Raw genomic sequence first — 13,919 nt, forward strand, 5'->3', positions numbered from 1 at the left:
TTTTTAACATTTACATTATGTGTAAATGATACGAAATTGGTGGTGCAGAGTCTGGCATGGTCCTTAGCGCCTATACTATGTTTTGACTTTCGACACTTAACAGCGACATAGCACAGATAATGTTTAGGTTTGAACATATTTGATTCACACTAACATCGTAAAAAAATCAAAATATTAGTCTATCGTAACGATAAACGATAAGGAATTCGAACATTTGTTAGAGTAGGATAGTTGCGATATATTTGGAGTATTGTCGTACCGTTCCCAATGTATCGTTGTCGATTTTACGAGTAGACCTCCAGAGGGAGGGAGGAAAGACTATAATATAAGATCTAAATTGACAGTTTTTGTATGGAATTGACGCATATAAGCAGCGCCTTAGCAACTTTGGTAATTCTTAAGTTAATTACAATCGAGTCTGACGATTTTCATGTTTTAGAGTTCTTCTATTTCCTAATTATACAGAAACGGTAAAAATTATATTTACTTATATTTATTTATATTAGATCTAAAATTACGGTTCTTACCTATTTAACGCCGCACAGCAGTATCAGGTATTCTTCAAGACTAGCAGGGAATGTGAGTGCAGTGTGGACGTATTTATTGAATTATAATTTGCAATGACATTTCGACATGGAAATAGCGATGGAGCGATGGTCGATATATGTTCAAGATATATAGTTTGATTGCGAGCGATTATTTATTAAGTAAGTGACTATGAGCTATCCTTCGACAAACCCCGTGATGGTAGAAGTTGCATAATGTAGTGATGAGATATTACTACTCTCAGATTTAGGGGCCCCGAAAAAAACTATGTACTCAAACCAACCATATACAGTCCTTGAGCTTCACCCATTTTCTACTAATACATACAAATAACATAGGTATGAGTAACAAACATCTACTCACAGAAAATAGTCATATTATATTGATGTTAATTTACTGTAATAGTCAGTAATAAATACACAATGCAAGTAGGACACAGCAGCGTCAAATATGCAACGGATACCTACTATGAAAGGAATTCGATTCGTAACTTGCCCTTGACATTAAACAATCTGGCCTGGATAGAGCCAGCTATAGTTTATTGTCACCACATAGTACTTTTATAGGTAGTAGGTAAGTACCTACCTCCATCTATGCTTTCGAATTGTTTACCTACTCATTCGACTGCTATTATATTAAAAGGTTGGCTATACTATGACTACAATAGACATCGGTAAAGATAACGTCACGTCTAGGCAATAAGCACAGTGAGGCAGGTATGTTTTGCTGGACCGGGGGATTTCGCCGCCACTCGTAACTCGTAAATTTATGCGTGGCACAGTCGGAGCGGCAACGTCGCTCGACCGACGACCTCACGTTATCGCCTCCCGCGGTGACGCGTACCGCGAAAAGGTCACTTAGTTATCCCAGCCCAGTGTCCGCACTCCGCAGTACCTACCCGTGTCCTCACAAACCCAACAATCCCATAGAATCCACGAATGACGGAGTACGAACCCATATAATATGATATACCCAACAATATGACACAACATTCATACGTGGCGCGCTTCTGTCTGCATTCGCTGTCTCTTTCATCCACCCGCGTCCCTCTACGCCCCGCCTCCTGAGCCAGTAGCGCCTTCTAGCGCCAGTACCGCGAACTAAACGCGAAGTCTATACACCATCGCCACACCGTACATAAAATTTCATACGAAACAGTTCAATGGACTTTTGGAAAAGTCGAAAACGTGTAAAGAAACGTGTTTATCGTGTAAATATATGAAAGTGCTGTTTGTTATATTCTTGTTTGTTGAAATTATGTGTTTTCGAAGTGTTTATTAGTATTTTCGTGTGTGAGTACTGTGACCAGTTTTATTGGAGGATATCATTCTCGTTTTAAGCATAAAGGTAAGTCTGAGTGCTGTACAATGCTATAATCATGACTAAAAGACAGGGAAAAGTGTTAGAGCTAAGTTCGGAGTTAGTTGGTGGAATTGTCAACTTTCATTATTTCGTCATATTTGAATGTAGGTAACTGCGTAGAAAGGGTTCAAGATGATAGTTGGCTTTAGTGACTATGAGAAACACGTAACTTGGTAAAGTTATCACTTGTAAGTTCGTTGACATCGTCAATGTGCAGTTTGCAGTGTTATATAAGCCTGCAAAGCAGTGGCAAGAAGTGTTATTTTTATCGCGATGCTGTTTCGTTAAAATAGCTGCAATCGACACCAGTGCAGTTTATTAGTAGAACCGAACCCGCATAACAAAGTATGGGCCAAAGTACAAAGATTAAAAACATAAACTCTCTACTTTAACATACGTCAACTGTTCGTAAAACCTTTGTAAATCATTCTGCAAAATCAGTTTCTGTTATATTTTTTGCAATCGGAACGCAAATAAATCATCATCAATTGCAATGGCGATGTTAAATTTAGTTGATTCAAACAATATTATTTCTAAATAAAAAGACTCGACAAACGCGTACATATAACTAGTAACTCTTGAATTTTTTAACTTTAAATTTCCAATATAAAAATTATCGAAGTGTGATTAAGCTAATAGAGATTCAGTTACTTAAACAAGCAACATATTGTTTCCGTTTCGCAATTTTAATGTAATAAACAAGCTGAAACATTCAGTATTCATGTGATCAGGTAGTCACCATACAAAAGAAATTCTCCTCCGAGATCGTATCAAGTTTTGTAAAAATTCACAATTTGAATTCCGAATACAATATCAAAATTTCCTCCAGTCACAGTATTTACAGTCAAATTAAACAACTAAAAAGTGCAAATATCTAATATCTTATCATATAAAGTGTATATCAAATTTACGACGAAAATAAAGTTAACCTATTATTATCAGTTAATAACTAATCTTATCAATTTAAAGAATATGTAAAAAGCAAAAACAAGAACTTGATTATTAACTTAATTCGTAATTATTGTGATCCTTATATTTGTTTGATAAAAAGTCCATGAATTTGTATTTTGTAAGGACAATAATGCGTATAACGCTAGCGTAGTTACAAAAACCGAGTCTGTGAGTCGAACTAGCTCATGGACCGTTACCTACTACACGCAAAAGACTGTCTATAATTATTTTTTAAATATATGATAGATTCATTTAATATGCTTTTGGCTTAGTTTCGTACATAAAACCCGCCAAACTTTGTTCAAGCTGAGTTTGATATGAATGAACAAACCGTTGCAAAACCCGATTGAATACGACGCTTACCTATATTTTTACATTATTGCTATATACGGAGGGGGGAGTTTTTTTTTAAATATGATACAATCAATGTTATGGTGGCTGATTAAGACTCTTGCCCCTACTGACTACAAATTTTTTTGGCCGTTCTCAATATACTACCTGTCTTAAGATAAATTACTACCTTCTACTGTTAGTAATTAGCTGTCAATAATCTGAAGCTGTCCCAATATACCCGATAAGTCATTCTTATCACCTTATATTGGGACGCGTGAAATGCAATTTCCATACAAATTTCTATCGCTGGTAAGCTATACGTCGTCCCATTGACAGACAGCGTGTGCGGATAAGATAAGTTTATTGGGACAGAAAAGTCAATGATAGTTACGATTTTTATCTCAAGTAAGAGATATACTGAATATTGGGAACGGCCGTAAGCGGTTAATCAATTTCTTCGACCCGGCTAGGGAATGGATCTTACTTGCCCTTGATACATTTTTCCCCACGCCTGGGCTTATAACGTAATTCAAGTAAGTAATTTCGAGTGGTAGGGCGGTAAGTAAATAAATTTCGCGATAGGGAAACCTCACGTAAATGAAATTTTCTGTGCCTTTCCGGAGATTAAAAAATAGGAACGTGCCAGGTCTATGGGTAGTCGTATGAGGCGACTTAGGTCTATCTGATGTACTTCAGGCACGCTGTCATCATACAATGATTGCACGAACGGTCAGAACCGGATTAATCACCACCGTTAGACCACACGCGCACTCACAACTGGCGTGAAGTAGCGTCCAAGCACAGCTATATTTCGCTTATGTTAGTGTCTTGACCAGGTGTCCATCGCAACACCTAGATCCCTTCAGGATCGTACTGAAACACCTGTAATCGAAATATCCCTCCTCAAGCGTCCTCGCTCGGGCTGCTCGTCGTGTTCTGGTTAGGACACAGAACCGCTTATCGCCGTGGACAAACATAGAAGCAATTGGAAGCAGCCAGAACTCTTACCATGAACTTTTGCAATATAATGGGACTCCACTCCAACTTGAACCATCATCCGCATGAGACTACGCAGTCTGACGGTGTCGCAGATATATCGATTGTGCAACACAAAGTATTTAACATATCCCGTATACAAAATTCACACAAACTGTAGAATGAGCCTCCAATCGCGGTGTTTTCAGGACGATAATTAAAGAATATGTTGAATAATACAAGTACAGAAGACTCACTAAGCAAAATTAATTAAAGAAATAGGATTTCTTGCGGCCGTACTGGCTCGCCTACTCCGTAGAGGCCGCCGCACGTACCTGAAATTTCGATACCTACACGGGGAGTGAGATAAGCCTCACGATATTCTCTATCTAAAAGGCCAGCAACGCTCCTGTGATTCCTCCAGTGTAAATAGTGAGGGCGGCGGTGATGGCTTTACCAGTGGGAGGCTCCTTTGCACAGGATACCGGCTAAAGAATGGGTACCACAACGGCGCCTATTTGTACCGTGAAGCAGTAATGTGTAAGCATTACTGTGTTTCGGTCTGAAGGGTGCCGTAGCTAGTGAAATTACTGGGCAAACTTAACGTCTTATGTCTCAAGGTGACGAGCGCAGTTGTAGTGCCGCTCAGAATTTTTAGGGTTTTTCAAGAATTCTGAGCGGCACTGTAGTGTAATGGGCAGGGCGTATCAATTACCATCAGCTGGACTTCCTGCAGGTCTCGTCCCTTATTTTCTTAAAAAAAAATTACCATCTGGTGATTTGTACGCTTATGACGCGTGCTGCTTAACGTTGGTATTCTCATAATATATTGACACTTTCAAACAATATCAAATACCTACAATAACCACCGTAAGTGAACTTGCTTGTCTCGTTCCATTTTTATGTAACTATCGTAAAAAATATTAAAAAACTTCGTGTAGATAATTTATACGTCTAGATAGTCTCCTGCTGTGAGCACAACCGATAAAAACAGGCCAGGAATATTAGTTTAGTGTGCGTGACAAGCTACGTCTTACACTCGAGATTTGTATGACACTATCCCCCTTATTCATAATAGTCTGCTCACTTAAAGCATTGCTAATTCTCACTCTGTCTTCTTCTATTGACCTAAGTCAGAATGAGAAAAAACACTCCTAAGCAGCTGTTTAAAGTTAGCGGACCATTATGAATTGAATGAAGAGGGTTAGTGTTTTGTGAGTGAATAGCTCAAAATAGAGGTTAGTTCTAAACTCTATTTTTTTGACGTTTTCACAGTTGTCATAGTCTATCTAGACGTATTAATGATCTAAGGTATATGTATCAAACTAAAAGTTCATTATTATCAGTTATTCGATTGGTCAGTTCGGCCCTTGTCCATCTCAATAAGAATATTCATTGGTTTGCTAAAATATTAATAATTTGATAAAATTCTGGACCTGATAAACTTTCAATGTTGTTGGTCTCGTCACTTTTTCCCATCAAAAAAAAGGGAAATCAATTTTAATCGGTTAAATTTTAATCACGTTCAAGTTCACGGCTGCCGGTTCACCATCTATGTAACAAAGCCAATATTTTTAAAATTCTTGCGTGGAAAACAGCTTACAATCCTCGTTATTCACTACTAATCTGAATATATTAACCTACACAAAAAAGTACAAGGTATAAGAATAACTTTTCTGAAAGAAGTACCAAAAAAATGCGTCACGCCATGCCAAAAAACTTGTTTAACTTCAAAGATAAGTGGTAGTTCAAAAAGCCTCGGCAGTGTTAACTATAACCAACAGCAAGCATTAGCAACCTACAAATAAGACTTATGGATATGTGTAACAGGATTAAGTAGTGTTCATAGCTCGAAATACTATACTTTCACCACAAAACTTGTCTAAAAACACCATGTTTGCGTGTTTTCTGCTTACTCTTCGCCTTAATGTGATCTAGTTTTATCTTGAAATGGAAAACAAGAATTACAAAAGACAATAATCGCATCAATACCAGAATACACTAGAATCTGCGCTGATTCTGAAAAACAAAATGGCTTCCTCCGCATTGGTATGCGCGTCTATCCAATTACGACTTACGAGGCACTAATATATTTAACTACGTATTTAGCTTTACGTGGAATCGAACATTGTTTCAAAAGATTTCAAACATCATCTAAGTACATGATATTATTTATTAAGTAGATATGTACTTACTTAAATATGTTTAAACGTTTAATTACGCATTGATAGGCGTATAATGTGTTCTTAGTTTTTAGCAGATTTTTTTCTCTATTTATTTAAGGGATTTTATATGTATGAACATGTGAGTACTTTAGGAGATTTATTCCTGTAGCCTTCCTAAGGCTTCGAAATCGAAAATAGATTCTTACTTACGTTTAGTACATCGAGAACTTTTAATTCGGTTGTTTTCTACCTCAGTTGTAGGTTATTACTTAATATTATTGTTAATTGTATAAGTTTTGATAAATAAACGGTTATAATGGTTTTTCCATCACCCGGTTTGTTGTCTTAACAGAGTGTCAACTTTTGTGATATTTACCCTAATATTTGTTCAACTACACCCTAGACGAAATAAGTTTACGATTAGGTAAGCTCGTCTCGTTTCGACTCTTGCAGAATTATCTGGTTAGTTACAAAAGGACTCCCGTAACGTTTCAAATCCGAAGTGAATAATAGATACAAACCGGTTGTAACCGGTAATGACCATTAAATCTTAATCCTTGTCACACAACCCTAAGGAATCTCTTTATTTGATATTTACAACGACCTGATTCTCCTCACGTTCCTGAGAAAAAGGTTTTAGACCAACATACATCCGCAACAAGTGATCCTATTTATATTTCAAGGAACGATATTAAAAAAGGTATAACTTTTACTACATTTATGTTGGACACATTGACAAGACTGGTACGAAATGGCTTAAAAAATTTTAAAAGTTTATACAGAGTGAGACTGTAACTATTGGTGAGAGGTCATGATATATTAAATACTTCTAAACCTTCCCTATTTTCCCTACTATCGATGAACAGCAACCTCGTAGGCAAGTAGATTGTCGACATCGCGTGTATGAACAAATCTGCGATTGATCTTTTTTGTTCGTTGCTTCGCTTACATCAAATTTATTGGACACACGTCAATTTCTGTGACTTTATATTATACTAGCTGACCCAGTAAACGTCGTATTGCCATATTACATATTAAATAAAATCAATTATTAAAATTTTGGTGCATCCGATTCTCAGACCTACTGAATATGCATATAAAATTTGATAAAAATCAAGGAAAGCTGTTTCGGAGGAGTAAGGTAACTAACATTGTGACACGAGAATTTTATATAAAAGATTTAGATTAGATGAACACCGTCACAAACAACATTAACAACATGACATATAGATAACATTAATAACATGACAATCAAGTGACATATTTGAAAGTCATTTATACAGTTAATAGGCAGATTGAAACAATATTATTTTATTAACTCTTAAAAATTAACTAAGAAGTGTTAACTCCGACTGCTCTGCCGGCACTCTCGTCGTAATCGCCGGCAATCATCCTCTGCCCACTCGTGTGTTCTCCTGCCCACACGTGTTTTCTCCTGCCCATACGTGTGTTCTCCTGCCCACACTATATATTGCGAAGATGTTCTACTTATAGGTTTTGCTGACTTTGCGTAAACATGCGTATACATCGCACAAAAGTTTACTGTTTGCACCTGAGTCCTGGTGATTCAAACCTGGGACACCCTACGGGACGTCAAATGCTTGACCTAAATTGATAACATAAATAAAAGTTGATAAGAAAATTTTATGAACGATGCGGGACTCGAACCTGTGACCTCTTGTATTCCGGGCGAGCGCTCTTCCAACTGAGCCAACCGTTCGAGTGACGTATATGCTTTAAAATTTAATTTGTGTAATTAATCCCAGAAGTGATAAATTTAAATTTGACGTGGTTGTTTCAGGGTCGTGGGTCGTGGCACAGTTTTTGTAGTGGTGGAAGGTGGTGCGTGCAGTGCAGTGCGGTGTGTGTGTGTGTGTGTGCGTGTGTGTGCGCGCGGGCATGGCTCGCAGCTAGCGGCGAGGCCCGGCATGCGCGGCGCACGCTAGCCATGCCGGCAGCGGTCCCATGGCGCACTTCACACGGACCCAGCCGATGCACAGGTATGTCCCGACAGCAGTCTATCAATATTTCCAGTGGGAATGTAATGTGTAAGCATTACTGTGTTTCGGTCTGAAGGGCGCCGTAGCTAGTGAAGTTACTGGACAAATGAGACTCAACATCTTATGTCTCAAGGTGACGAGCGCAATTGTATCTGGCTCTCAACAAACCTCTGGACTTGTACATACTAATGTCGTAATGTTAACATTCATTAAATTTTATAAGATAAGCTATTTAAATAACAGTTATTTTAATACTCGGCGTAATAATTGCTGTCATCTCTGTTCTGGCGCACCCCAATATCAGCTGTCCATTTGACCGCGTGCAACGCAGAGCTGCTCGAATTGCCACTTGACACATTGCATATAGACGTCGCTTCATTGTATGTCTTCTACCGTATTCAACCTAATTCCTGCCGCCGAATTGAACCTTGGCATGACACACCTCAAATAAGGATATCATCCCCACCATCTACACGTGTGGCGTTCCTCCACAGTGCGGTTTTCCAGGAAATTTCTTCCATGTAAAACCGAACTGTGAAATTATCTTCCGGTGTGCGGTGTTTCCTGGACGATGCGGCATGGATAACTTCAAAAAAACCCGTACGCTGGCCTGTATTTTCTTCCATAAAAAAAAAACATTTACGGTGGTGAAGTTTCAACAAAAAACCACAAAACAACAGTACAATGTACACTTTGCCATCAATGTTTAAAGGCGCAAAGAAAACTTGGTTTCACACTTCAGTCAACATAATAATGCAACAATAAGTACTATTTTAGGGTGGGTCCAATACAAATTTAGCCATAATCTCTAAATGAGCTAGAATATTAAAACTGTCGTCTAGACGTTTAGTTTTAGGTAAAACGCTAATAGAATAGAAACCAATTAAGGTGTCTTTGTTTAGAATCTAAATTTATTTCCATTTTGTTCAACTTGCTTCAAACCGCATATAAATATCCTATTTTTCGTCATGAGGCCGTTTAGAAATTGTGTCAATTTCAATTATTCCATTAAAGCTTGACTATCAGATCTTATTTCTGTAAATAACTGTTTATTTTCATACTTCTAGTATGGTAAATATAATGGTTGTTATTATTTTACCTCTTAGATCATTTATACGTCTACATGGACTATGACAGCTGTGACATCGAAAAAAATTGAGTTTAGAACTAACCTCTATTTTGAGCAATGCACGCACACTAAAACCAAAGTGTCATACAAATCGCGAGTGTAGGACGTAGCTTGTCACGCATACTTAACTAATATTTCTGGCCTGTTTTTATCGGTTGTCTAGCTGCAAGAGACTATAGATATACTTGACGTATCTAAGCTTTAACTACTCCACCGATCGTCATGAAATATTGCACAAATGTTGTCAGGGGTACAGAAAAGGACTTGGGATACTGTTTATGCCGAAATTTGTAAACTTTCCCAGTGAGCGTAATACGAATTTTAAGTTCAAGTATACCGCGTTGTAATATATAGAAAAAAAGGCTATGGAACGAAAGCAAATCATTTCCAGTGTTTTCAAAAAATCTAATTTTTGTCTTTGTTTTGAAGTCCAAGATGGCCGCCGCGAAAATTTATTATTTCATCATAATATCGTTCGCAAGGATTCTGGTGTAGTAGAGAACGAATTTGGAAACCTATTTGAAATCCAAGATTGACAATTTTTCATATGAATCGTTTCGTCGTAATTAATACCTATGTTTTAGGGTTCTGTACGTGTGAGTTAAAAAATCCGGAACTGTTATAGGATCACTCATGTGTCTGCCTATCTATACGCCACACAGCTTATTTATCTTATTTGAGGCCAATCGTACCAGATCAAATAAAATCAATAATGACACTATTAAACATCAAAAGTTTTCAATGAGAAGAAGTTGCAAGAAACTCATTACCACTCTTAAATCAAAATTTACAGCTTAAACATTTTATAAATTATTTTAACCAAATACGCCAGCACACAAGTTCATAAAAAATATTAATTAACCCAAAACCACTAGAGTTTTTGGGAACAGTAAATGCATCAATCCACCCAAACTGTAAATATATGAAGATTTTATGGGAGCACTACAGTAACAATAATTATAAATACCTATTTATCTATAACAATTTAACAATATAAGGCAGAGTTACCGATGGCAGGATCATTGTGCCACAACATATTTTTTACTTTTTATTTGTAATTGGTTTTTGGTGTGGATTAATTAGAAATCTCAATTTTTTATTGGATCTCTCAATTTTCACATAGAACGTACGTACTTTTAAGAGTTCCCGAGGGAGAAACTAATTTAAAACTTACTTTTAAGTATTTGTATATAAAAGATGCCTGAGAAGTCGTACGTCTATTTTCTCTAGCGATATAAAAATCCCACCTTCCTATTGTGGTGATAATCTAGTAGTTTTTCTTCCCCCGCGTGCACTGTATCGAGAGATCTATCAGTAATCTTAAATTATACCCATCAAATTCATTTGCCCCAAATAAAATAATAATGTAATAGGAACAATGTCGATCTGAATGCATATAAAAACATGACATTCAATATTATTATTCAGTAAGGGAGCATAACAAACATCTGTATTTTAATATAACGTATACAGCTGATCATGAAACTGTACCACGCGTCGTGCGACGTTGCCACACCGCACCGCAATGTGCCGCGCCATGCCACCCGCTGTGCGACGTTGCCGGTCTGCGTGCACTCATCTCTAGAACTCGCTAATGGAAAGCTGACGCTAAGTTTTCGTACCGAGATGAATATTACTTTTATCTGCAATTTTTTAAGTGCGTATTTCTGAAAGCCCGGCTACTTATGTACTTGCTATTCATTTAATTGTAAATAATAATATCATCACATTATTATATCTTTGAATAGACAAAACACTAATTTAAGGCGAACGAAATCGAAACTATTTAAATTTATGACATAGGTCATAGGTGCAATTCCAATTTTTAGGTAGATTCACTCCATACAAAAGTTCTACGCCCCTATCCTCCGAATGATACCTACTATAGTTGATGCAGTTTTTACATAAATAATACATAAATAAAAAATAGTTATACTTCTTTAATAATAATCATGCGTACGTATGTACATCAAAAAATCCGAACTATTAATAATTTATGCTCTGTAAGAATTATTTATACTTAATATAAAATTATCGTGCTTATATTATGTACATACCTATTTCAAATATGTTTTATATTACGTATATACTTATATAGTCTATCATGTGTCTACTTAATTTCATGTTAAAATAATAAATATAAGTACTTAATTCGTCAAGTTACATCATGCCGCAGAAACATTAAAAATATCAAACAAAATCTGTTTGAATTAGTGAGCACTACTTAACATTTTTAAATTTTTAACAAATTGAATTTACAGACAGATAAAGAGATCTTTCCATGTCTACGTCTTTTAAAAAATGTCAATGGAATCAACCAAATGATTAATTAAGAAATCGTATCCAGCTTTCCCTATAAATAAGTCTCCTTGTAACGGTTTGACCAATTAAATACGCCGGTAACGTTCGTAATTTGGGTCCCGGGTTTAATTGGACGTTACGAAAGTCGTGCGCTCGAGGACACACTTTTTGCGATCCAAATATTTATTTAACTTTAACATAAACGCATTCCCTCTTGCTCGTGTTGCTATTTTAAATATTCAATAGTACCTATACAGTGTATGAAGACTGAAATTGCAGACCCCTTCCCAAAGGCTTGCTACAATACAAACGCGTGTATCATATAAGAACATAGTATAAGAAACTCTTCATAGCAGACAGCCTTTGGCTTGAGGTTTAGTTATTTTAGGTTTGTGTATTACTCATCGTCAAACTACTAATAAGTCAAGTACCTAATCTTATAGAGAAAAGCTACTTACATGACAATACAATTATATATATTTATATACATATGCAGGTGATGCGAAGTGTTGGAAATGCCATCAAATCAGAACAGTCATCGGGGATGTGTTAAATAAGGGTCAAATGTACCGAGAATAAGCGAGATTGTATGAAAGGGTTGATATAAGTAACAAGTGGAGTAGTAATATCTATGTCAGGACCGTCGATTGTAGATAACAATAAAGGGATATGTATTCAAACATATCTAAGGTTCTTGATTGGCATATGGGTATGGAAACAGGCAGAGTTTATGATAAGCAGAAAGCTGCACGCAATCTTGGCCTCATTATTTTCGAGAGATGTTTCATATCTGGAAGGAGAATTAATTTGCATCACTAAGTAGCTCCCAACACGTAAGTAGGTAGTTTTACATACTCGGATAACGTTATTGTATCAACAAAGCAGCCATTTTGTAAAAATCACAAAACCTTAGATCGTTTATACGCCTACATTGACTATGACAGCTGTGGCAACGTCGAAAAACATAGACTTTAGAACTAACCTCTATTTTGAGCAATTCACGCACACTAACACAAAGTGTCATAAAATCACGAGTGAAAAACGTTTTGACCCATTTTTATCGGTTGTCTAATAGCAAGAGACTTTCTAGACACATAAGTTATCTAAACTGAAAATCTAAAATGGTGCAAATAACACATTTGAAAACACAGACATTTCATTATAATTTACATATACAGTACAGTTTATCAAGCAGGAGATTTATTATTAAAAACGTAGCAACGTGTTATTTGTTATGCATCGTTATGCGACGCTGATAATAGTACCTACATAGCTGCTATACTATAGTCTATAGACAATGTTATACGGATTTTTTATTGTATCGATCTGTGAATGCCGGCGTGCGACGTTGCCACTCCGCGCTTACTATTGTGAATAACATCATTTCATACGGACTTCGGAGTTTGGATGCATAACTAGCAACTCTAAAACAATAGGTATTTTACGAATAGTACGTAGTCGCCGTTTTCAAGGTCTGATTTTGATAGTAGTTGAAAGGCTCAATAATTCAACGCGAGGCACTGCTATATGAAATTTCATGATTCTAATTTGTTAGCCATTTTCGAATTAGGTGTGGTGATGTAGGTATACTTATACGTCTTGCGATATCAACTGACTTTTATATGGCGCGCTATTAATATTTAATAATTGTTAAGATGGCCGTTTGTTTCTACATCATCTTTATGAACAACTTTCATTACATAAGTAATATTGTTAGGGTAAAGTTCTCGAAATAATAAACTCAATCTCTGTCTAATCTGTTGTTCTAGGTATTTGGCAAAATACTTACCTATAAGAAGGTATTGTGAATAATTTAATTCAATAGAGCAAGTAGGTGGAGGCGCCAGGGGTTAGCCATAAGATGGAAAAAAACCGATATCATAGTATACTTTACCTATAATATATGCGTAAGTTTATAAATATATCTAAATTAAAGCCTTAATAATTGTGTTTATAAACTGTCACGTCAACCAACAAACGAGCGTCCATAGTTCATTTGGTAGTAATTATATTATCATTGTTTGATTTGTAATTAAGTACTTATCGTGTCGTGTCAATGCACAATATTTTTAAATTCGAAATGACGTAAATGACTAGGCAATTAAAATATTTGTAAGAACTGTACTTAACAGTGCTAATAGTAATATAACTATGAAG

General features: G+C 36.3%; 1 protein-coding gene across 1 annotated transcript in view; it reads left to right on the plus strand.

The window, feature by feature from the left end:
- The first annotated feature begins 1,457 nt into the window (after window positions 1-1,457).
- LOC126969706 (nuclear receptor corepressor 1-like) overlaps window positions 1,458-13,919 on the plus strand; it is a 154,682-nt gene continuing 142,220 nt past the window's right edge. Inside the window, exons 1-2 of the mRNA XM_050815253.1 lie at window positions 1,458-1,893; window positions 8,134-8,332. Of these exons, the coding sequence (XP_050671210.1) occupies window positions 8,298-8,332 (35 nt within the window). The 5' untranslated portion in view covers window positions 1,458-1,893; window positions 8,134-8,297. The remainder of the gene's footprint in view (window positions 1,894-8,133; window positions 8,333-13,919) is intronic.

Source organism: Leptidea sinapis, chromosome 19 (genome assembly GCF_905404315.1).
Source record: "Leptidea sinapis chromosome 19, ilLepSina1.1, whole genome shotgun sequence".
NCBI classification, from domain to species: Eukaryota; Metazoa; Arthropoda; class Insecta; order Lepidoptera; family Pieridae; genus Leptidea; species Leptidea sinapis.